Source organism: Octodon degus, unplaced genomic scaffold (genome assembly GCF_000260255.1).
Source record: "Octodon degus isolate 3935 unplaced genomic scaffold, OctDeg1.0 scaffold00104, whole genome shotgun sequence".
Classification (NCBI taxonomy): domain Eukaryota; kingdom Metazoa; phylum Chordata; class Mammalia; order Rodentia; family Octodontidae; genus Octodon; species Octodon degus.
The window spans coordinates 7,370,786-7,396,978 of NW_004524680.1; the positions used below are offsets into that span (position 1 = coordinate 7,370,786).

At 40.4% G+C, this 26,193-nt stretch overlaps 1 protein-coding gene across 5 annotated transcripts in view; it reads left to right on the forward strand.

Annotated features, from left to right (window-relative positions):
- Trappc9 (trafficking protein particle complex 9) overlaps positions 1 to 26,193 on the forward strand; it is an 847,990-nt gene that overhangs the window by 152,553 nt on the left and 669,244 nt on the right. For all 5 annotated transcript variants that reach the window (XM_023723940.1, XM_023723939.1, XM_023723941.1 and 2 more), the window contains one exon: positions 13,249 to 13,375. In XM_023723940.1, coding sequence (XP_023579708.1) covers positions 13,249 to 13,375 — 127 coding nt within the window. The remainder of the gene's footprint in view (positions 1 to 13,248; positions 13,376 to 26,193) is intronic.

Here is a 26,193-nt window from a genome sequence, read left to right on the forward strand (position 1 = left end):
CATATGTCACAGTACTGGCATGCTGAAATTGATTTATTAATTTTCTGATTTGCTCTTCTATTATTTATCCTTTTTTTTTTTTTTTTTTTTTTTTTTGGTGTTGTATATTCCCTCAAATGCAGCACCTTCGAGATGCAGAGAACAAATGGCCAGCCTTTACCTTACAGGGCCCTGTGTCCTGAGAGTGTTCCTTCTGTGTGCTGCGCTCTGGTGTGTGTGCTTCTGTATGCAGTTTCAATCCTCACAGAGGCTCTTATGAGCCTGGTTTACAGGGAGGAAGCTGAGGTCGAGGAGGTGAGCTAGCATTCCACAGCTCCCCTGAGGGCCTGAGGAGCGGGAGTACACCCTGGAGTTTGGTGCTGCAGCCACTGCCTTCAGTGGTCCCCAGAGGGCCCAGTGCACCCATGACTGTGGACTCTTACCACCCCACAGTGACAAGAGCGGAACCCACCAAAGGCTGTGTCAGCTGGCATTAAATACCACACCTCTAGTTTGTCCCTGATTGTCTTTCAGCTGAGATATGGTTGTTATTCATTTGAAAAACAAGAATTGGATGAGATAGAAAACGTCAGATTTAATTTATTCAGCTACTCTTTCATTTTGCCGCCAGCTCATTACTTTGCTACTCGGCCCAAAGAAAATGCGTTAAAAGTTTGCCATTCATCAGTGTCACAGTAACACTGGCCCTGGCCCAGTGAGGCTGTGCTGTCCTGCGGCCTAGGTCTTGACGAGATGGACCTTGTCCTCTCATTTTATCGTGTTTCTTGGGGCAGCGCGTGGGAAAGAAGAACGTGGAGTGTTTTTCCTAACTTTCCAGTAGCCTTCTGGTTTCCACATTACTTTTCCCCACCTCCCACCTCCAAACCAACTCCCTAGTTAGCTGAAGGGCAGAGAGGGCATAGCCAGAGGCAGTCGGGATTTGGAGCCCTCAGCTGACTTTCAGCCACCTCTGGCAACAGGAGAAACATCTGCTGAACAAAGTCTTGTAGTGTTGTAACTTGTGCTCATGAAAATAACTTTCACTTCAAATGCTGAGTACCATTACTTTAGGGCTATGGTATAGACGCATGTTGATTTCACTTAGTATTACCTTGGTGAGGAACACTGAGCAGCTGGAGAAGTTTTGGTTTAGGGAAATTAGCAAACTAGTTATATGTTGTCTTAATGTATAACTAATTTCCTAATTTAGGAAACAGAGATTATTAAACTAAAAATTGTAAAGAAGGTCAATAACAACATGGATTAAAAAGTTCATTGAAGGGGGCCTGCCCCTTAGCTCAGTTCTTTTAAGTGGCTGCATCAACAAAGCAGTCAGGCTCAGGTTGCTGTGGTTGGATCCCTGCAGCTCAAGCCAGCCAAACCTGTCCTGAAGGCATTTGGAGAAAAAAAAAAAAAAAAAAAAAAGTTCATTGAAGATGTATGGTGGGGATCTAAGAGGAAGCCCTTGGTCTATTTGAAATGTACTTTTGTAAGGCTTCAGCTCCAGCTGATTTTACTTCCTTCTCCAAAAAAGTTATTTGCAGAAGGTATATATCAACAATCTGACAGGCAGTGAATTTGACAGGATTAGCTGGCGTGGCTCTTTTTCTCTTTTCCCCCAAACATTGTTTGTGTGGCCTTGAATTTCACAATAAATATTCTGGCATACTGCACAAAATGGAATGAAAAAAAAAAAGTTTAAAAACAAACTGTTAATGGAACTGCCTTTAAAAAGGTAGACATCTAATGCCTGTCATGTTATCAGAATATGCTTTTTAAAAAACAAACATTTGCATGTGATTTTGCAGGTAGACTTCCATTCATGAATTGAGCTTTAGTTTCTAAATGAAGGCTGAATATGTGTCCTAAATGTTATAGAGAATCCTAAGACCACCTTATTTCTTGTGTAAGTGTGTTACCATTTTACTGTCTTGAAAGTTTAAATTTTTTCTGAGCAGTCCTCAAATTATTCTACTTATTCTGTACCCTATTAATTGTTGGAATGTCCGTTGTAGTCGTTGAATTTCTCTCATATAGGATTCTTTTCCCCTTCCCTGGTCATAGCTCCAGTTTAGACTTTCAATCCCTATTATTTGGATCACAGACAGAGACTCTTAGCATCATTTCCTGTTTGCTGGCTTTGTTCCTCCCAACCATGGTTTCACACTAAGGCTAGAATTCTCTCCTGAGTTCACAGGCTGCATGTGTTCTGTTCTTTCCCAGTCTACAGGGATTGTTCCTCCTCTCTCAAATGTACTTAGCTCCACCTCAGCAACATTCGTAATTTGATGCAGACCACCTTTCAGCCCAGTTTCATACTTTATCCATCTACATGGTATGTTTCATACCTCTTGGGCATTTTGATTTTTAGACTGTATGTGGTTTTCATGCTGTTCCCATTGTAGCATGGTTTGTTCTTGTACTTTCCCTGTTATTAGGAGAGGAAAAACTTTTTTCTTTTTATCTCCTTATTATCTTACTTAGTTCTCATCTTTTTTATATTCTGAAAGTAACTTTCGTATTTGTTTCCCTCACTAAATTATGAACTCCTTGGAGACCACGTTTTATTTACCATTTATCTTTCATCATTTTATTTTATTTTTAAAAAAATGTACCAGATCTTTAATTAGGTTCTTAGTAAGAAATTTAAAACACTAATTTATGAGGATAAATTCCATTTGTCAGAGCAGGAATGGATTGCAGGTAGCCCTGGAGCTGAGGAACAGCTTTGATTTTTGCTAAAATCTGTGAGTCCACTGGGATTATAGGCATGTGCTACCATACCTAGTTTCAGGGCTGGTGTGACATACCTGGGAGTCCAGGGCCAGCACAGCATGTGGTGCCTGGGATTAAACTGGGTCTTTGTGCTTGTCAGGAAGGTGTTTAGACCACTGAACTATCTCCAATCCAGGGATCTGTCTTATACAGGTGGATATTCAGTATTTACAAGTGAATATTGAGTGACCTATGAAATAATTTTAGAATAAAGGGGAATGTTACAGTTGAGAGATTGTAATGGAAATGTTAAAGGTGTACTGAGAGAGATGTAATTCTTTCTAAGCTTTGATTTTCTTGTCCGTAAAGGAGGTATAACAATAGTACTTTGGTAAGGTTTTGGAGCCAATTTCTTGGCACAGTGCCAGGCGTGTAGTCTATCCTCACAAAATGTCAGTTGCATTTGTTGTTGCAACTGTGCTTTTTGAGTACTGAAGAACATCTCTGTGGCACTAGTAAAAACTATAAATTAAGCTTTTTCCTCTGGGAATATGAAGGAACCTCAAAACTTCTTTATGCCACTGACATTTTATGATACAGTGCTTTTCATGCATGTTGAGCATTTACCAGCCAACTCATATCCTTACAGCCAAATGATTTTCGAGAAAGGCACCTTTTTCGAGCAAGGATAAGAAACTGGATGTGCCTTGTTTAGAAGCCAACCTGAGATGGTTTAAATTCTTGATCGTAAAGCCCCAAACTAAAAACAAAAAGATGAAGACGAAGAAGAAAACAGGAGAAATGCTCTATGACATTGTTCTGGGCAAGGGTTTTTCTTTTTTTTGCCTTTTTGAGACAGGGTTTCACTATGCTGTTCAGTTTGTAGCTTTCACTTTGTAGCCCTGGTTGGCCTCCAGCTGGAAGTCAACCTCCTGCTTCAGCCTTGAGAGTAATGGGATTGTAGGTGTGTGCCACCACGCCCAGCTTTGGGCAAGGAGTTTTTGATGAGAATATAAAATCACAGGAAACAACAGCGGCAAAGTTGACAAATGAGGTTACATCAAACTAAACATCTCAGCACAGCACAGGAAGTACTTTAGTGACAAGATTACCTACAGAGTGGTAGGAAATATTTGCAAACTGTTCATCGGACGAAGAATTCAATCTCTGACTTTTCTTTATCAGTCTTTTTCAAAAAGTCAGTTTCATGCATTAAAAGTAATTTTTATTGTAGAAATAATGTATGCTCTTTTTTAGAAATCTTGGAAAACCAACAGGTAATAAAATTATGCATAATCCTACATAGACAAGCACTGTTAACATTTTAGAGTATTACTTTTTATTGCTTATTTATATTTTAAAAATCTTATTGTTAAAGAAATGAATTTTCTGGGTGAATGTAATTATGTCCTGACTTTTTATATAACACAATACTTTTTTTTTTTTTTTTTTAATTGGGCATCAAACTTAATACCTTGTGCTTGCCAGGCAGGCATTGTGCTGCTGACCTACATACCTGGCCTCACATTTTCTATATTATTGAAGACTTAAATATATGTCATTTTTAATGATGACATACATTTTTATCATATTATTGTGCTGTGGTACAGTTAGCATTATACCATAGTTAGATGTGAAAGTGTTTTCTAATTATCTAGCAAGATTTTATTTTTTAGGAAAATTTATTGGAGAAAAGGAATGGGGAATAGGAATAGGTCCCGAGAGACAGGAGGGGTCCTGAAGTGGGTTGCCCTAGCAAGCTTTTATTCTTAAAGGTAATTTCTCCTTTTAGATATTATGTTAAAATCTCTAGAGGTGTTTAAATATTTCTAGGTAGCACTTTAAATAGATAATTATAAGGCTTAACATAATTGTTTTATTTTGGTGGGACATGTTTGTATATGTGAAAGGGACAACACAGAGAAATACTTACTGTCTTGGTACACTTGAATGATTGCTTCTGAGGGACTGCAGTCTGCCACTATGCAAATTAAATGAAGAACAAATATAAAGTAATGTTAATGGGAAGCCGTTAATGCACCTCACTGCAAGTTTATCCAGGTTCATCATTATTCTGTTAAGGAAGAGACTTGTTTTCCCATTTCATGACAGGTTTTAGACATCTCCTGGCTTGTCATATCATTAATCTTGAGAATGGCGGCAGGTGACTTCTTCATCATCCTTCGTAGCTGGACCATTATGCTACCAGAATGTTTATGCAGAGGGAAGAAAAGCTGTGTTGGTGTTACTTGCTCCACAAGGCTTGCTGCAGGTGTTCGACTGGCTGTCCAAGATAACTGTTTTTCTGACATATTGGAGCACAGTCTGGGTGGGCAGTGTGATAGAGTGAGAAAAGAAAAAGCCTGAGTGCAGAGCTTTTGAGTGTGAATTTAATTAGCCACTTAGTGCCGCAGTTCACCTCTTGAAAGTCCCAAGTTTCAAGTTGCTCTGCTGTAAAGTGGGTACGGGGACGCTCAAGGAAGTGTTCTGTGTGTTAGAATGAGTACTAGATGTGAAAGGTTGGGCGTCCAAATCTCAGTCTTGCTCCCTGGCAGGGTGCCTTCAGAGAGTTCTTTGTTATCTGGCTCCTCAGTTGTCTCCTCTCTTTGGGAGGTGAATCATAATGTCTTACTTGCTGCGTGGGTTAACTCGGGCTGTACAAGGGCGGCCCCAAGCTGAGGACCTGACTTTGGAACCCTGCCTGTATGCACTTTAAATCCCCCTCACTCCCTGGTGCAGAGGCACCAGGATCCTTCTTTCCACTCACTTTTCACCTGGTTGTTCTTAGGTTCTTGCAGCTAATGAACTTTCTTTGGAATATTACTTGGAATACAAAGGACTAATCAACTTGCAAGTGTGGTGATCCTCATGGACATTGCTATCACATTTACTGCCACTTGTCCTGCCCAGAAAACACCCCCTGGCTTCTTGAGTTTCATCCCAAACTTCTAGGATTCTTTAGGTATTTCTCTTTGTCCCGCTAGTGCCCCTTTTCTTAGAATTTGCCCTGATTTGTATTTGTGTCATTGCATAACAGTTCTGTAAGGCTGTTTTTCTCACTGTGCAGTGCTCTGGGGATGACATCTAAGAACTTGGGGTGCTTCCTGGGACCCCCTCCTTCTCGGTGGGTCCTAAGTGCTGCTGTTTGCCTCTTTAGTTCTGCAAGACTATTGAAAAGTATGTATTGCTTTTGGTGTTTTGTTTTCTTTTAATTATTTGTTGGATTGTGGAATCAAGGGTTATACTGGCCTTATAACAGACTGGAACGTGTATCCTCTTCCTGTTTGCTGAAGACTTTGTGTAGCATGGATATACTTCTCCCTTTCAGGTTGATAGAGCATATGAATTATGCCATCTGGGACAGGAGCTGCCGGGGAGCAAGGGTTATTAAGATTATTTTTTGGTGTCATTTCCCCTTCTAGGATATTTATGTATTTCATCAAAGTTATCACATTTATTGGCATGTGGTTGTTTATAATAGTTCCTTGTTATCCTTTTAATGAGGAGGATGTGTCTCCTTATTCCAGATATGCATGATTTGTGTTTCTCTCTTAGGAGTTTATCAGTTCTATTATTTTTTTTCAAAGAACTAATACTTGATGCTGATTTTATTTATTGTTTCTTCTTTTTTATTTTATTTTTTCCTTTCTACTTTACTTTTGTATAATTTTATTTTATTTTCTAGTAAAGACTTAAACATTTGATTTTGGACCTTTTTAATTTTATCTTATTTTATTTAAAATTAAAAAAATATTTTATTTCTTTATTTAGTTGGTAGAGGGTCTTGCTATGCAGCTTGGACTATAATGATCTTCCTGTCTCAGCCTCCCTAGCACTGGGATTACAGGTGTGCACCTGGTTTTGGTGGCCAGCACAGTGTGCCTAGCATGGCATGTGGTGTCAGGGTTTGAAGTTGTGTCCTTGTGCTTGCCAGACAGGCACTTAGACTGCTGAGCTATCTTCCCAGCCCCTGGGCCTTTCATTTTAATTCTTTTTTTTTTTTTTTTTTTTTTCGGAACTGAGGATTGAACTCAGGCCCCTGAACTTGCCAGGCAAGCACTTATTCCACTGAGCCACCTCCCTGGCCCCTTGGACCTTTCATTTTAAATATACACATTTAAAGCTTCACTTTCTCTCTAAGCTCCGTTTCAGGTACAGCTCACACATTTTGACATGTGTTATCATCTTTCAGTTAGAAATATTTTTTTCCAGTTAGAAATATTTTTAAAATTTGACTTTTTTTTTAAACTTTGAGGTGTGTGTTGCTTCACTTTCAAGTATTTAGAGCTTTTGTAGATATGCTGTTACTGACTTCTGTTTTAATGTTGTTATGGTTAAGAATATACTATGTGTGATTTCAGTCTTTCAAAATCTATTGAGATATGTTCTATAGCAGACCATATGGTCCATCTTGGTGAATTCCCCGTGAGTGTTTGAAGAGAATTTGAATTCTGAAGTTGATGGGTGTAGTGTTCTGTAAATGTCTATTAGTAGATGTTTGATAGTTGGTTCAAACCTTTACCTGATTTTTTTTTCTACATATCTTCTAATTATTCCAATAAAGTAGTGCCAAACCTCTAACTTTAGAGAACCTGTAAATCTTTTGTGTTCCCTTATTTCAGACAACAAATAGTGTGCATTTGAGGCTGATAACATGATGTCACAGGGTAAATACAGATATTTAAGTGGTTACTATGGTGAACTAGATTAACATATATGTAATCTTACATTTTTTAATGACAAGAGCAGCTAAGGTGTGTCTATTTAACAAATATCCGTAATACAACACAGTTTCGCTAACTTAGCTCTCGTGTTCACGTTAGAGCTCTAGACCTGTCTGCGCTGTGTATTGTCTGCTTTGTACCTTTTGGACCAAAATCCTCCTTCTTTCATATCTCTTGTTTTCTTGTGCTTCTTTAAAAAATTTCCAGATATATATGATTTATTCAACATTTATCTTGTTTTTCTGGATTATTTCAATTAGTATAATATCTTCTAGCTCTATCTTTTTGAGAAAGATGGCAGAATCTCCTTTTCTAAGGCTGAACAATATTTAATTGCATATATCTCACATTTTCTTTATCCATTTGTTTCATCAGTGGACATTTAAGTTGTTTCTGTATCTCGAGTGGAGTGAGTCATGGTGTAGTGAACATGGAGCCCGGATGTCCTTAAGAGGGAGTGCTGTCAGCTTCTTTGGGTGTATGCCCAGAGAAGAGCTTGTGCAGTTAGAAAGTAGATGTAGTTTTATTTTATTTTATTTTTAAAAAATCTCTTTACTGTTTTTTAAAACTATTTTCTTTAATCTACATTCCCATTGACAGCATTCTCTTTTCTCACCAGCATTATTATGTTGAAAGATCGATAATATTCATTAAAACAACTCAAATATTAATTGTGGCTTCGTAAGTGGAAATACTAGAATTGATTCAGAAAATATAATTTCAGATTGTATTAAACCAGATCTTTACTTTTCCCTCTGTATTCTTTCTTTTCTTTTGTCCTTCTTTTTCCCTCTCAGATTTGGGAAAAATCTTTTCTTTTCCTCTTTCTATTCTTTACCTGTGTAGGTAAAGGAAACAGGAGACCATTAAGAATCTTCTTGTGACTGACTCAAATGCAGACATGGCTGTCGCAGATTATTACTTTGAAGAAACAAGAATAAATTGTGAAATCCTGATGTACTGGTTTTCATGCCAGCGTCAGCTCTTGAAATGCTAAATGGCATGTGAATTATTTATGAGAAAAAATTTGGTGCTCACATTTTCTGCTTCTATTAAGAACAATATAATTAGGTGACAACTAGTTTTTGTTAAAATTTTTCTTTTGTCTGCACGCGTTCTTTAATATCTGGGTTGAAAAATACAGCTATTGAGCATATCAGATGCTTTAATCTGGCTGAAATTATTATTGAATATCCTGATAACAATGAAATGGGATATACTGAGTTTTAGTAAATTAACAGTCATTACCTCCCACTGACCGAATCATATGTTTTGAGCATGTTTGCATTTATCAGAATCATCACTTCAGTTTGGCATAAGGAACAAATGTTGGCAGCCACCAGGGCTTTGTTTCTTTTTCTGACTTCATGGTGACATAGAATAGCAGTGGCCAGGCCTCATCTGTTGATCCTGGAAGATTTGGTCAGCTTTGTTCCTCTGTGTAGCCTTGTGAAAATCATTTCACTTCTCCATGCCCAGTAAATAATATCACTTCAAAGTACTTTCAAGCATAAAGGTAAAAGGAATAGTAACAGCTGCCTGTATACCAGTGATCTTTGAGCTTTGCATACAATTTACTTCACCTTTTGCTTTTTTATTTGTCAGATTAAAGAAAATCACGGAAACCTTATGGCATTTCACATCTGTACTTTAGTATGCGTTTCTAAAAAATTGGAATTTCTTGTGTAATCATAATGTAAATGTTATGCTTAAAATTACTAATTATTTTTGTTAGCATTTAATACCAATTTATAATCAGATTTAGAGATTTGCCTCATTTATTTTTATCATCTTTCTAGGGGCAATAATAATGCTTTTGGGGCAGAGAGATAGCTCAGTAGAATAAGCACTTGCCTGGCAAGCACGGGGTCTTGAATTCAATCCCCAGTACTGCCAACCCCCCCACCCCCAGAAAACCCTTTTACCCTCCTTTGGAAGGGCTTTTGTAGAAGGGACTTAATATCTATTTCAAATGAGAGAATATTAAGGTTCTAGGATTCATTGCCTTAAAAATTTTAGTCTTAATAAGATAGTATAGGGCTGGGGAGATGGCTCAGTGGAATAAGCACTTCCCTGGCAAGCGTAAGGGCCTGAGTTCAATCCCTGGTTCCACCAAAAAACAAAAACAAAAACAACCCCCCCCAAAAAAAAACAAGGTAGTATAATACTTGGCACAAAATATAGTATAATATAGTATACTGTACTATAGTACAACAATATAGTATAGTATTTTGCTTAGAAAATGGATTGTGAATAATGACAAGATGTTCTTCTCTTTAAGGAGCTTGTAGTACCACACCCTTTATGTTTAGCTGTCAAACTTTAAAAAAAAATGTAAACTAACAGTCATAGTCTCAGCACTTAAAACATTTTGTAAATTGTCTTTTCTCTATACAGGCTGACAGAAACAGTAGACATTCAATTCAATACCTGTGAATATTCTGCAGGTTCTGTCTCTGGACACTATTTCCTACTTAAAGGAATCAGCTCTTAGAAGTGGTTTAGGGTGGGAATGATAGCTCCTGGTCTAAGCACCTGCCTGGCAAGCATAAGGACCCAGGTTTGATCCCCAGCACCACATGCTGTGCTGGACCCAGAGCCCTGGGTGCACTATGCTGGCGCCAAAGTGAGGTGATGTGGTGTCCATCTGTAATCCCAGTGCTGGGGAGGTTGAGACAGGAGAATCACTTATGAGTCTGAGCTGTAGTGAGACCCTGTACCAAATAAATAAATAAATAAATAAATAATATATATTTTTAAAAAAGAAGTGATTTTAACTCAGGCCTGGGGCTGGAAACAAAGCAAGCTATCAAAGAGTAATGTCTGAAGGACACAGGAACTAACCTGAAGGGACTCCCATTGGACTAAACAGGACAATCTGAACATCAAAATGAAAGTGATGCCAATCAAGTACATAAAAATCTACCACCTCTTAATGGTAATGGATAATATACAGCTCCTTGGTCATGTCGGAAGCTAATCAGGCACCATTTTGTACTCAGTGAATGAAGTAAAAAATGCAACCATTTATTAATCCTCCTGTCAATATCATCATGTTTTAGGACAACCAAATGGTTGATGAGGAGAAAAATCCTTCCTTAAATACAAATTGTTTTATAAGTGCAGAGAAATTAAAGAATTAGAAAGTCACCAGTTTGTAATCCCTGATTAAATAACAGATCTGGGCAACAGTTTATAGCAGATGTTCAAATCCATTAGGAGAAAGGTCAATGGGAACTTTATAATTGATAGGCTGTGCTGGGGATTCAATAACAGCAGCTCACTCTGCAAACCTCACTAAAATGATCAGGAGGTCCTTTAGTTGGCAGTGTGAAAAGAAAAGCTGGAAGCAGTCCATCTTCCTGTTCCCTGCAGAAATCAGCGCCTCTGGAGGGGAGTTGGTGACAGCCATGGAAACGGATGACCATTAAACATCTTCTTGTGAATTGATCCTGTCCCTGGACCTTCTCTTTTCCTGCAGCATACTGTCCCACTTTACTAGATTAGTACTTGGTGTGTGGAGGTCTCAGTGCATTTGTGCTGCCATTATAGATTACCGCAAAGTGTATTTTACAAAGAACAGGACTGCATTTCTCCCACTTTTGAGACTGGATGGCCAAGGTCAAGGCACTGGCATTTGCTAAGGACTGCTCTCTGCTTGCTAGGTGGCACCTCAAAATCTGTGTCGTCCATGAGGGGGAAACATTGTGTCCTCACATGACTGTATGTAGAAGGGTATAAGGTATGAAAAGGGGCCAGACTGCCTTTGATGGTGGCATTTCCTTTTATTGTGGCACTGCTCTAAAGATAAGGGCTGAGCACTTATGACCTAAAAACTTCCCAAAAGTCCCCCTGTGCTGACACTTGAATTAGGAGTAAAGTTTCCAACACAAGAATCTTGGGGGCACACTCAGACCATAGCAGTGCATGAAGTATAATCATATCTTTCAGGGAGCCACCAGGCATAGCTCTGGCAGTCAAGGGGAATAAGTGAATGCTGAGGTCTCTCACTTCATAGAAAACACTGGACTCTCGTCAGAGGCATGAGGTCCCTGATGAAAGAAAGGCCTGTGCCTGTGCCTGACCTCTCCTGTGTCCCCTTCTTACTTACTGGCCTGGCTACTCACAGCTTAGAAAGGCTGCAGGCAGGACTGACTTTTTGGATACTTTGTGAGTAGCATTAGACATCACTGATAGATTTATTTTCTCCTTCACTGTAGCAGATTTTACTAAGAGTGTTTGTGTATAATTTAACTTAATAAGACACCTAAACTATAAGTGCTCTACCTAATGTTAGGCAAATTAAGATAATTTGCATGGTATCAGCTGGAGCCCTTTGGAGAGTTATATATAAATTGGGGATGATTTGATTATTTAAAGACTTTTTTCATGTTACAGATTATCATTACTATATTGTATTCAAAAATAATTCTGCTGACTTTCTTGCTTCCTAAAGAAGGCTGCGGAGACAGCAGCAGTTTATCAATCAAAATCTGTGCCTGAGTTCTAGGAAGCTTTGCCCTCCCCAGCCTGGGTGGAGCACCTAGGCTAACTCTGTAGCCATCTGCCTGTTCTCTGTCTGCCATCTGGGATTGCCTCAGATATAGCCAGATGATACTGATGGTGACAGTGGTCATCATTCCAATTTATCCAGTGCTCAGATCTCTGGGCCATTGTTTTTCAAAGCACTGTCTCATTTGTCCTTGGTGACTCCTCAGCTAGGCTCTGCTCTTACTGCAGGAACACGAAGCTCAGAAAGCTGGACCATCTCCCATGCTGTGGCTGCACGGAAGGTAGAGAGGGCCACAGCATTTGCCGAAGGCTGGGTTAGCTTACTGCTCTGACTTGTCCACACCATCCCGCAGTTCTTATGCTCTCATTTCTTTAAAGCACTGAAGGGCTGGGGAGATAGCTCGGTGGTCTAAGCGCCCGTCTGGCAAGCATAAGGATCTGGGTTCAGTCCCTGGTACCACATAGTGTGCTGGCCCTAGTACCCTGCGCGCACCGCGCTGGCCACTGAGGCCGGGTGTGGTGGTGCATGCCTGTAACCCCAGCACTGGGAGGCTGAGCCAGGAGGGTCCCTATGAGTTGGAGCTGTGTACTGAGACCCTGCACCAAATACATAAGTGAATAAAGTGATTAAAAAAATTAAAACACTGAAGTTAGAAGCACTCAGGGAAGTGCATGAGCACTTATACCATGAGCCCCTTCCCGGGCTTCCACCTGTGATATGGGGACAGTGTGAGGTGTAGCCTACATGTATCACCATCTGAGAGTGTGGGGTGTGCGCTCAGGCTCGCAGTGCTGGGACATCTCAGAGTGTGAGCGCGGACAAAACATTGTTACCACCATCTCTGTCCTCCTTTCCTTTCCGAAAAGACTGGGCTTGAGAGGAAAAGTCCTAACCTCCCAAAACTCTGCATTTGCATTCTTGGTTAGATAGATAAGAGAACAAGGTTTCTGGGCACAAGTCCTGATGAGCGCGTGGTGGAGAAATGTTGCTGTGAAACACACCAATTCTCTATCCTGCCTAGTGACCTTCTCGGAGCTTGGTAAGGATTTACTTTTTCAGGAAAAGGACAGCCGCTAGAGGATAGAAACTTAGTTTTATTTTTACCAATAAGCCCTGACGTGGAGCAGCCATTAATGATTATTCAGATAAATCAGATGAAGCTGTGGCTTTGTTCTTGTCTCTGGTGATCACTTCCCCTTTATTTCTATTGGAAGATTGGACTCGTTGGACCGGCATGGATTGCATAAAATAAAACAAATAAAAGCCACCCTCTTTTACTTTTGTCTAATGAACCTATATTTTGTTTTTTGTTTTCAGAAAAGAAAGATGTGACTCAGAGTCTGGAGAATTACACATCCAAGTGTCCTGGCACGATGGAGCTCCTCACCCTCCCTGATGGGCTCACGCTGCCTCCAGTACCCTTCACAAAGCTGCCCATTGTCAAGTGAGTTGCGCCTACTGCTGCCTGGACACTAGGCTTGCCTCCCCCAAGGGCTATCCCCTGCTCTGGTCACTCCTTCGCAAGACCCGTTCTGCTTGGCTGTGTGTGTGGCTCATGGCGGTCCTCAGAGTGTACGTGTCTCAGGTGAGAGTGAAGGCCTGGGCTGTGAGGGCTGCTGCAGTCCGTGCTGTCAAATGGCAGAGCCGCATGAGCATTTAGCCTGCAGGTCCCATGTCTGCATCCTTATTCCTGGACTGTGAGGGACCAGTCTGGCCTCTTTCCTTTGTGCTCCTGAGCACTCCGTGAGCTCTGCTGTCTGAGCCTCAAAGCAGTGGCCCAGGAATGGGGCAGCTCTTCTGCTGCTTGCTCTTTGCTCACCACCTCCCATGTTGTGGATGGGTGCCTACTCACTCGCTTGGATTTCTCACCCTCGTTTCAGGCACCCTGTCTTCAACATTAAGTTTTTTATTTGAGCTCACTGTTTTCCTCAAATGGGTATTCACTGCTGTACATTTTCCGCATATGACTGCTTTCATTGTGTTCCTTAAGTTCTGGTCTGTTCTACTGACATTATTTAATTATAGAAACTGATTTCTTCTTTAATTTCATCTGTGACCCATTGGTTGTTCAGGAGAGTGCTATTTAATTTTCATGTGTTCGTGAAGTTCTTGTGGTTTCTTTTGCCATTGATTTTCAATTTCCTTGTACCCTGGTGTGATATGCTTGGAATAATTTCAGTTTCTTTTGCATTTCCTTAAGCATGTTCTATGTGGTCTGTTTTGGAGACAGTCCTGCATGCAGCTGAGGAGAATGTGTATTCTGGTATTGTGGGGTGAAACACTCTGTAGATATCTACTAAGTCTATTTGTTCAAAAGTTTGGTTCATTTCTAATATTTCATTGTCAATTTTTATGTACTTAATCTATTTCTGACAGTGGGATATTGAGGACCTCCATTACAATTATATTATTTGATTTTTCACATCTGTTAACATTTGTTTCATACTTGGGTGCACTTGTATTTAATGCATACATATATATATATAAATATATATATGTATAAAATCTCTCTATATGTATATATATGGTTACTATTTCTTCCTCTTGGATTGTTCCCTTTACTAGGATGTAGTGACTTTCTTTGTCTCTCTTAGTCAGTCTTGGCTTAAAATCCATTTTGTTTGGAAATAGAATAGCTGTCCTGGCTTTTTTTTCAGGTTTCTGTTGCCTGGAGTATTGTTTTCCATCCTTTGACTTTCAGCCTTTGAGTTTCTTTTTGAATTCAATGTGTTTCTTGTATGCATCATGTTGTTGAATGTTGTTTCTTGATCCATTCTGTCAGTCTGTGTCTTTTATTGGTGAATTGAGACCACTAACATCGATGGTTATAACTGATATATATTGTTTTATCCTTATCATGTTATTTTCCTGTTGTTGGCTCTGTTTTTTACCCCTCTGTTTAGTAGTTCACCTTGCCTGGTGAATTCATTCTGTTGGGGTTCATGGAATTATAATTCTTATTTCTTTCCAGAATATCCTTTAGAACATTTAGAATACTGGTTTGGTATTCATGAATTTCCTCAGGTGCTCTTTGTCATGGAATTATCTTATTTCTCCATCAATTTTGAAAGATAGTTTTGTGGGATACATCAATCTGGATTAGAGGTTGTTTTTCCTCTCTCTGTCTTTCTCTCTTGTCTCTGTCTCTTTCTGTGTCTCTGTCTGTCTGTCTGTCTGTCTCTCTGTACTGAGGATTGAACTTAGGACGATATGCTTGCCAGGCAGGTACTTCTGCCACTGAGATATATACTTAGCCCACAGGTTGTTTTCTTTTAGGCCTTGAAATACTTTAGTCTAAGCTTTCTTTGACTTACGGGTTTGTGTTTAGAAGTCTTCTGTGATTCTGGTGGATTTTCCTTTATAGATGATTTGTTTCTTTTCTCTTACTGCTTTTAATATTCTGTGTCTATATTGAATTTCTGGAATCTTGACTATTTTATGCCTTAGTGTAGGGTTTTTTTTATCATGGCTAATTGGAGTTCTATGTGTTTCACTTATATGTATGTTAAATTCTTTTTCCCTGGTTGGGAAGTTTTCTGCTGAGATATCTGTGAACATCTTTTTTTTTTTTTTTTAATGTCATATGTGATGTCTTCTGTTTTTTTCATTGACTCCTATCTAATGCTTTTTTTTTAATTACTCTTCTTTGCATTGTCTAGCATCTGCTGAATTGATTTCTCATGGTCCTTTGAATTTTAAGAAATCTTTTTTTAAAAAATAATTTTATTGAGAAACTAATAGCAATGAGATAGTGTGAAAACTGATTACTAGCGCAGTTTCAATCATTAATACATTGCATATTGTTGTCTTAGTGGTTATTAATTGTACAAGATACAGACATGATATCCTGTCCACAAACACTATTAGAACAAACCTCTCTATTCACTGAATTAAGAGAAGGCAGCTGTGTATCTATCCTGACTGAGTATAAAGATACAGAATAATCGTTCATTTGTATCCCCCTTTTTTGGTTAGTTTTTTTTTTTATGATTGGGAAAGTTCTTTTCTTGTTTAATCTTTTTCTTTCCCTAGTACATGTTTGCAGGATACTCATTTTATAATCAGCTTGGGGGTAGACACATGTACATAGTACAGCTTGCTTCTTTCTTTAAAGAAATCTTCCCTCCCTGCACCTCTTCTAATACTACACCCCAATTTTCACTCTTGTTGATATCATTAATCTTAGCTGGTGTTATGGCACATCATCTTCACATACATTGAGGCTGCTAGCGTCCTCTGTGTGCTGTATCTTTACTTATTTTTCCTCCACCTCACCCGTTGCCCTTGCTCTCTCAGACCCACTCCCTACTGCAAGAGATCCATCCTTGTCTCCTGCTATCCATCTTATTTTTGTACTTTCTCTTACTCAGATGAGAGATTCTGTATCATATTTAAGTGTGTCTGGTTTATTTCACTCAAACTTCTATTTTCCAGGTCAATCAATTTTCCTACAGATGTTTTAATTTTTTCTTTCTTTTAGCCAGGTAGTATTCCATTATATATGGATACCATATTTTCCTTGTCCAATCATCTGTTGATAGGTATGCAGTCTGCTAACAGGAGGTAGTTACTACAAATTGTGCAGCTCTAAATGTTGGTATGTATGTGTCAATGTAGTGTGATCTCTTAAACTTGTGGGGCGCAAAGACCTAGGAAGGGAATGGCTGAGTCATATGGAATTTCTAATTTTAGTTCTTGGAGAAATCTCCGTGTTGACTTCCATAATGGTTGTACTGGTTTGCGTTCCCACCCAACATGCAGGAGTGTTTCCTTTTCCCCACAGACTTGCCAGAATTTGCTGTTGTTTGATTTCTTGGTGATTACCATTCATTCTGCGGTATGATGAGGTTTCAGCATTGTTTTTATTTGCATTTCCCTAATGGTCAGAGATGTTGGACATTTCACTATGTATTTGTTGCCCCTCTGCACTTCTTCCTTTGTGAAGTGCCTGTCCATTTCTCTTGTCCATTTCTTGACTAGGCCTTTAATTTCAGGTGGTCTAATTTTTTTAGTTATGCTTATGGTCTAGATATTAGTTCTGTCTGAGGAGTAGCTTGCAAGTTTTTCCCGCTCTGTAGGTTGTCTCTTCACTTTACTAATGGACTCTTTTCCTATAAGAAGCTTTTTAGTTCGATATAACACCATTAGTTGATTCTTGCTGTTGTTTCTTGTGCAATTGATGTTCTGTGTAGAAATCCTTTTTTTTTAAGATTACTTTTTATTTTTTATTTTTTCCATAATTTTATTGAGAAACAAATAGCAATGAGACAGTTTCAAATCAAATTGGTAGGACAGTTCCAATAATGTACACATTGCATACTCTCATCCTTTTTGGTTAGTTTTGTCAGAGAAGGGCATTCCATTGTCATTTAAATATTGTAGGTGCGTGAATTCAGCAAAATATTCCAATATAGTTCAGTTGTCCATAATAGTAGTTAGAAATCTTTCTTTTCCTGATCACCAACTGCAATCCTGTCTTTTTATCTGAAATTTTGTCCTCACACTAGATCATTGTGCTGTCTACACTTTAAATGAAAATTTAAATCTCTTGGATATCTATTTTTTTTTTTTTCTTCTTATTTTAGGGAAGGGTCTACAGCGTGTTCAGGGTCTCACTACTAGATCAGACTTGTAGTGATCCTCCTGTTTACAGCCTCCCAAGAGCTGGGATTACTGGAACATGCCACCATGCCTAGTCTCAATTGCCATCTCAGTGGGCCCTGGGGGTGGGGCTAGCATGGCAGGCCCCGGGGATCAAACCCCTGACCCCTGCACCTGCTTGCAGGTGCTTTAATCCACTGAGCTATTTGGCTGGCCCTTGGATATCTATTTGAATCTGTTTCATATATTTTATTTCTTTCATATGTCAGACATTCATGGTTTCCATCATTTTCCCAAACTCCTTTCATTATGGTCATCATCATCTCTATAGTTATCTAAGAAATTATTTCTGATTTCTTTTTCTTTCTTTTTTTTTTTTTTTTTTTGGTAGACCATCATTCATTTGCTTTGTTGTTACCACTTCACAGAGTCCAGGTGGTGGGCTTTCTGATTGTCCCACCTTATTGACCGCTGGGTCTTTTGGTGAGCTAGAAGTCTGGAGTTGCAGCTTGTTTTATGTGTCCTCTATTTTGTACTTTTTAAAGGCTTAATACCTGGGTTGATGCTTGTAAATTTCTTGTGGTGAGTAACTTTATTGCTAGTATTTAGATCCTTCAGGCAACAACTACTTCTCAGAAGTGTCTTCTGGCTACAGCTGGCTTTTGGGCTTTAAGTCAGTTGCATGATCCTACCTCTTCAATTCACTGAGGACAACAGGTTGCTGCCTACTTGGCCCAGCCCCTTCTTTGGCACTGACCTCTAGTATTTTTTATGTCTTTTAGTAATCTCAGTCATGGTTTGCCAATACAAACAACTGGTTAAAACAATTATGTCTCTTTGGCTAAAGTGGTACAATCAGCAATAACATTAGCATCAGTCGCAGTCTAGAAAGTGACAAACAGAAAGTAACTATTAATTTGCTACCTTAAACCGGATGATCTGGATTTGTGGTTATATAACAAAACCTAAGACCAACTAGGAAGTTCTGTGCAGTGAATAAGCTGTCAATATTGCAGTTTTACCCTCAGTGGAGAAAATTTAAAAGAGGCTAGAGGAAAAACAGACAAATGGAAGAAAAGGAAGAGATTAGAAGAAAGGCTGGTGAACATAGAGGATCTCACAAACTTTGGAAAACTGGTGCAGAAGACAGGGAGGAAAGACAAGGAAGAAGTAACAAGAGCAGAACAATAACAAAAAAGCTTGAAACCATATTCCTACTCTTCTTAAAAAACAGGAATGAAAAATGAGGACTAAATAAAAGACAAGAGAGAAAATAATTTTAAAAAGAAAATAAGAAAAGAAAAAACATGTGCACTTTAAAGTGTGTCTGTGCTGCCAAAGTCATAGATGATGTGGGCAGAGCCCAAGTCTGTGTTCAGCCAGCAGTCAGGCCACGTGGTTTGCACTGTATTTCCACTGAAGCTCAGGTTTGCCTCTGGCTGCTATGCAGGACCTGCCCAGCCTGCAGCAGCCCCTGTGTGCCCTGCAGTCTTGGACTCAGTGGGGAGCCCCTAGGTGGCGCCAGCAGCCACTCAGGGTTCTGAGCTCAGCTGACCCCTCTCCAAGATGGCTCGTGGCCATTTGCCCTCTTTTGCAGGATGTCTGTCCAGGACAGCTCACCAGCTATGGCAGTCTGCTGTGTCCACCTGGCTGCTGCTTCTTTGTGGAGGACTCTGGGGTCTCCAGTGGTTACTATGCATCTGTAGTTTTGAACTTCCCCTCCCACCAGTGAGTCAAGGTTCAAGGATAAGCGCTCTATGCCTCTTCCTTCTTTATTGAGGTTTCTCTTTTCCTTTTCCCCATTCAGTTCTTACTTTAGATCCTTCCTGGGCTGCAGGGACCCACTTCCTTCCTTCTCTTTGTCACATTACTGTCTTCCAGTGTTTGGGCACCAGATCTTGAAAAGGCTTTTTCTGTGTTGCTCACCACTCTGCCATTTTCCTGGAAGTTCCCAGGCATCCTGCCTTGCTGTTGCCTCAGTGTCCCCACAGTGCCCACTGCTACCTTGTATAGCAGTTGCAGGTCCTGTCGTTGTTTCTTGTGTCAGTCTCTCTTAAAACATTGTAAGGTTTTAGAGAAAGGAAAGCCTCTGACATGTGTGGAGTGGGTCCTTAAATAAAATTTATGAACTAATCTCCTGAGGTGATTTCTGAGTTTCTGACAGATTTGTCTAGAGCCTGGAAAGAAGCCTTTGAAACTTGGCATCTACTGTTGAGTAGACGTACTGAGGACCTAGGTTCCATGCAGCCTAGGATGTACACAGCCTCCTGGACATGGTTATGATGTAGCTCTGCTTCCCAGGTCCCTTTTGGTCATGTAATGCAGCAGGAGCAGCTGGGGCTCCACTTGCAGGCCACCTGTATGACACCAGTGAGTCATTGATCTCTCATGGTTTTGGGTGGCTTAGATCCCCATCTGACACCATAGTATACAGCTAAGAACAAAAGCCCCATCACATGTGGTTATTATGAGAATTCAGTGTGGTAACATGTAACAGTGCCTGCTGTGGTGCTTACCACATGCTGGTTTTCTTTGTGCCTACATGCCCTTAAAGTGGTGTGTGTGTTGCCAATGAGAACTGGGTGTCCCTAAGAGGTGGCGGCAGAAAGGGTCTTTATGCACAGAGGTCCTGGAAACTATGCTTGGGTTGTACACTGGTGTTCTGAAGGGAATCCTTGAGGCCATTCATCAGACAGTGGCCAGGTGCAGCTCTAAAAGGTGAGGTGATGAGCAGCATTGCTTTAGCTGCTGCTTGGAGTATATTGGAAAGGCCTCACAGTACCGTGGCAGATGCACATGAGGAAGGGTGCTGTCCCTCTGTGGCCCACACTACTCCTTTGTCCCTGACAGGAGCTGGAAAGAAAATACCCCTTTTGGATCTATGTATGAGTAAGACCTAAAGTGGAATGTATTTGATTTGGGATTAAGGGCATGATTCATTTTTTAAAAATAAAATGTTAGAAAGCCTTTCTTAATCATTTTTAAAATCTGTATCCTGATGGATCATTTTAAATTTAGAAAGCCTTATAGAACATCCTAAACCCCATAGAGCATTCTGGGTTTCTGATGCTGTTCTCAGTGTCCAAGCACCCAGGCCTCTTGTCACTGATGCTGGAGGGAATGGTCCTGGCAGAGCTTTGGTACCACTGAGGAAGTGCCTATTCCTGCAGCCTAGAAGTAGGCCGGCTGGGCCCTGAGATAATCTGGCAGTTGGTCTTGCGGTGCTGGGTTTGTGCTGTGCTAGCTTGTGACCTTGGATATAGTTGTAGCTGCTTTGAGCTTCATTTTCCTCTTCTTACAAAACACAAATGTTGCTTGGTTTTGTCTAGTTGAGCTGACATTCAAAAATGTCATGGAACATAGGCATGGCGCATGGCATTGGGTATACCTTAGTTCTTTTCTTGGGACTTTTTTTTTTTTTTTTTTTTTTGTGGAACCGGGGATTGAACTTAGGCCCTTGCGCTTGCCAGGGAAGCGCTTATTCCACTGAGCCATCTCCCCGGCCCTCTTGGGACATTTTTATACCCATGTTTTCGAACACTGTATTGACTGAAGAATGCTGTCATGTTGAGATTTCCATCCCTGAGCTGTTTGGAAACATGAGACTGACTGGGGGAAGTGTGCTAGCTAACACGTGGGCGAGTGCCATCGGTAAGTCTTCAGTCTCCCTTCCTTTCTGCTGGAGCGTCCCTAGCAGGCTCTACCTAAGCCTGGGGGACCACGGTATGAGAGGGAACTGGAGAACTTGGAAAGCCAGGGCTGCTCGCAGCCTACACTGCTTCTCATGGCTTATGGCATAATATCCATCTTGCTGGCTTCACCTACCTTGCATGGCCCCCTGTGGCCCACTCTGTTTCTGGACTCGGTCATGAGCCTCTTATTTGCTTGGTCCTGTTGTCCTCAAAGCCCTTGGTTTCAGAAGTACTTAAAGTGGGCAAAATGTATGACAGCCTTTATTTGTCTAGGTTTTATCTTCTGTCTGGAACATTTTTGGTTCTATTACTCTGCCTTATGATAGTTATCTTTCAAGATTTAGCTAAAGGATTAGAACATTTATAAAGCCTTTTTCTAAGAGATATAACTCATTCTACTTTCTGTATAAGTTGGGAACTATTTCAGCTGTGAAGAACACAAAGCTAGTTGAGTATAGTGACACACTCCTGCAATTACAGATATTCTGGAGGTGGAGGCAGGAGGATTGTAAATTCTATGTGAACCTGGGTAAACTAGCAAGACTGTGTCTCAAAATAAAACTTAAAAGGTACTGGGGACACAGCTCAGTGGTAGAGAACTGTTTAGCCTGTATGAGGAGGCCCTGGACTTAATCCCCAGCACTGGAAAAAACAAACAAACAAAGACAAAAAAACAAAAAAAGCCCACCAAAAAACCAATAAAACAAAACATCCAAATAACGATATTGTAAAACAGAAGCAAACTATTACATTTATTTATTTATTTATTTTTATTTTATTTTTTTTGGTGGAACCGGGGATTGAACTCAGGCCCTTGTGCTTGCCAGGGAAGCACTTATTCCACTGAGCCATCTCCCCAGCCCCAACCTATTACATTTAGAAACCCAATAGGAAGTTAGTTTTATCATGAAGGAGTTGGAAATAGCCTTTTGACAGTTCCGTCTTTATTACCAGAGAGCTGCAGCAGCCCCAAATAATGCTTCTGTATCCAAGGCAAGAAGAAGGGAGAGAGGACAGGAGTGGGGATGTCTGTCTTTTGTTTAAGAAAGTAAGAATGAGCTTGACAGATTCATAGTGGGCTTCCACTGCAGTGTCACTAACTAGAAATGTGTCTTATGGCCAACTGGAGTTATGAGAAGAGCTAAGAAAATACATTTATAGCATTCGTAGAATCTATCATGTAGGTGAGCAAGGGAGGAGTGAGAAATTGGTGCTGGCTTAGCAGCCAACAGTGTCTACTGTGTCTTATTTGCTAGCATGAATGGAACTAAATTATGTTTGCATTGACATTTTGGGTCCCTCTTGTTGAGAGCTCTTGGAATAGCTCTTGTCTTCATTGGCCCAGGGATGATTGTATGTTGAATGTAGAAGCAGATCTGTTCATTAGAATTCTTTGTGTGGCAGTTGGTAGAAAACCCAACCCAAAGTGCCATAAGCAAAAAGAGACCTTCTGACATACACATCTGAAAACCCAGGGAGCTATTTAGGTAGGACCAGAGCCAGGGTTCAAACAACTTGTCAGGGCTCGATTTCTTTCCCTGTCTTTGCTGTGTCCTTTGCAGTTTGGGCTGTAGTTTCAGGCCCCACCTGGCATTGGAATGGTAGCAGAACTCCAAATCTGATACCCTCTTCTCACAGTTTCTAGGAGAAAAGTGAATGTATTTTTTTGAGAACACCTATGAGGCAAAGATGGTACAACCTTTTTAGGAGCATCTCTGAGTGTCGCCTTTCTTCCTGTTGCCTCTTGCAGAGCTGTGGACTGATATCTGAGTCATACCTCAAATAACATAGCCAGTGAGTGTGTATGTGGTTCCCTAGAGCAAAGCCCAGGAATTACTGGGCACAGTGGAAGGGAGATGGAGGTCACAGAGGCAGCTAGCCAGGATCACTGCAATGGGTGATGTCCACCTACCTCACTCACCACTGTGCGGTGACCAGAAGTCCCAACCTTGGCCTCTGTGCTGTGTGCAGGAGTGGATGCTGCGCTGAGCAGGAGCTGCCCACCAGCTTGGCGCCTTGCCCTGGAAGAGCACTGCCTGGGGGCACTACCACTTGACTGGAGGAGCTGTGTGTCATCTCCCTCGGTCACTGGACTTTCTGCTCAGAGGGCAGCTCTAAGATTCTGTTACTACTAACACAGAGGTCTGGGGCTGTGGTTTTATTCTAGCTTAATTTTCTTTCTTTCTTTCTTTCTTTCTTTCTTTCTTTCTTTCTTTCTTTCTTTCTTTCTTTCCTTCCTTCCTTCCTTCCTTCCTTCCTTCCTTCCTTCCTTCTTTCTTTCTTTCTTTCTTTCTTTCTTTCTTTCTTTCATATGCCAGACACCATGACAAGTGCTATATAAATATTTTAAAAGATACTTATTTTGTCATAGTATATATCATGGTACATATTTAAAAAAATATATATTTTGTTATAGAAGACACATTGCCATTAATCCTCCTCCAAATATTATTCCTTGCTTCGACCACACTTATCCCATATTCGTGCCACTTTTTTAAACTGTCAAAATGTTTGTTTGTTTTGGTTAGGCAGAGAAACAGGTTTAATTTGGTAGACGTGCAGTTACACATAAAGTACTTAGCTTGTTTTTTCCCTCCCCACCATTCCCCTTTCCCTGCCCTCCACCCTAGTTCCGCTGTGCTTGGGGTTTGATGTATGTTATAGATTTAGATAATACTGACAGAGCTCAGAGCTTCTTCATTCTCATGGGTCGGACTAGTAATCACCAAAACACAAATCCATGGCATGTAAAATAAAATATGAAGGACAGTTTTTATCATGGAGAGCAGAGTTTTAGGAAGCAGATCTGGGCTGTCTACTCTCAAGGGCATCCTTTCCTGCCAGTGAGCTCAGTGCTAGGCACAGCTTTTATTAAAATTAGTACATGTTCCCTGTATATAATGGTTACAGTGATAGTGAGTTGGTATGTGCATGGGATACATCTTAAACCGCTTTTCTCTCTTTTTAAATTCCCTGCCCTTTTCCTCTCTCCCTGCTCCTTTGAACTGTTGGTCCCCTTCCCAAATTTGTAAAAGCTCTGTTTTCATAACTTTTTTCCATTCCCTTTCCCTCCCTTTCCTCCTCACTTCCTTTTTCACTTGTTCTCCCATCCATTTGAAAAAGATCTCCCTAGACCCCATATATATATTCTAAAGTGGCTCGTGTAAGAGCAACCATGTGATGTGTAAGTTTGTGTGTCTTATTTACTTCTGTCACTCGAATGGGCTCAAGTTGCATCCATTTACCTACAAATGGCTGAAGTGTACAAATGGCTGAAGTGTATGTTCTGGATTACTTTTCATCTATAGATAAACGTTTGCTTTCTTTCATGTGCTCGCCACTTTTATGCTATTCTTCTATTTGCCATTTGAAGTATGAAAACTGGGAATATGTATGTTGTCCTTGCTCTGTAATTCTTTATTCTGTAACATTTCTCTTTTTTGGTCAAAGCGAGATCCTATTTTCCCCAGAGAGAAGCCATGGGTCATCCTTCTAGGCTGGCTTAGTGCCGTGTCCTGCTCTGAGCACCCTCTGTCTTGGCTGTGTGAGACCTGCTGGTGCAGAAGGAAGCCTTTCTTCATGATGGCACCTGCAGTAGATCGACGTTGTCTGTTGTACTTGTGCCCAGCTGTGGAAATTCCCTTGACGTAAAATGGGAAGAAATCATATAGTTATGTTCAGTGGTCTTACGTCTCAGTCTTGTGTGCTGTAGTATGTTGTGCGACTTTGAGAGAGTGGCTACCTCTTCTGAGCCCTACTGTCCTCTGCCTGTTGGCTGAGGGTGCATCCCTCCCGTGTAGGAGTTGCATGGATGCTGGGGAAGGAGGTCTCTGCAGACAAGGTTCTTACAGAGGAAGCCTTCCCTCTGATTAGAAGTCTCTTCACTATGTCTTCTCAGTTATTATGCTTGTTTGTACATATTAAATCAGCTGCATTAAGTTCCATCACTCTCAAGAAATGTTGAAATGTAATTTTACTTGGTTTCAGAAATCCTTATTATCTAAAGCCAGAAAACCTCACAACTGGAAAATTGCAGTAGTAGTTTTATTGATCAGTCTATCTGTCTGTCAACTCATTGTTTTCTATAGTATATTCTCATGATGGTAACATCTGTTATATTATCATTCCGACCCTCAAATTGTCCCTCTTTGTCATGGGAGCCTCTTCAAGCTGGCTCCTTTTGTCACTTGCCCATCATTCTTTGGGCATTCCCTCCTTTCTGGTGCAGAAAAATGCTCTGGGCTTATCTTATACCTTTTTTCCTCTGAGCTTTTTTTTTTTTTTCTTTTTCCCCCCACCCTCTAAGGTTTACAGCAACCATTTTTCTAAAGAGCTCCTAATCCATTCAGTGGAGAATGGAGATGAGAAGTGAGATTTGGGTGCTCAGTGGGCCCATTGCTATTGGAGTTCTACTCTGGTGGATTGAGCTCAGCAGCCTATCTGTCCATATGTATATCTTCTGCACAATCACATTTATGTCTGCCTTTATTTCAGTATCTGTTTATAAGTATTGAAAACCATAAACACGTATGGTGCCTCCAACTCTACTTCAACAGCACTGGATCTGTCTAGTTCTCTCTTCTCTGAAGCTCCTTTATGAACAGGAAGAAACCTGTTTGCTTTTGTTATTAATATAGTAACTTATCTGACCCATTCCTCCATTTGTGGCTGCTTGTCACCTTTGTCACTGCCTCTGTATGGGCTGTTGCTGTGCCTCTGTGGCCCTTACTTCTGTGCTGGGCTCTGCCTGCCCATGCCACGCCTGCATACTCTTGCCTGCCTCTGCTTTCCCCAGGATTGTAGGAGTGAATGGGTAGGGACAGTAAGGACAGGAGGAGGAGAATTTTTGATCTATTTTGCTTAATAAATAAGCTTCCTTTAGTCTAGCCAGAACTGAACTTTCTTCAAAATGGTTACAAATAATAATGACACAAATATATCTATATCTATATCTATATCTATATCTATA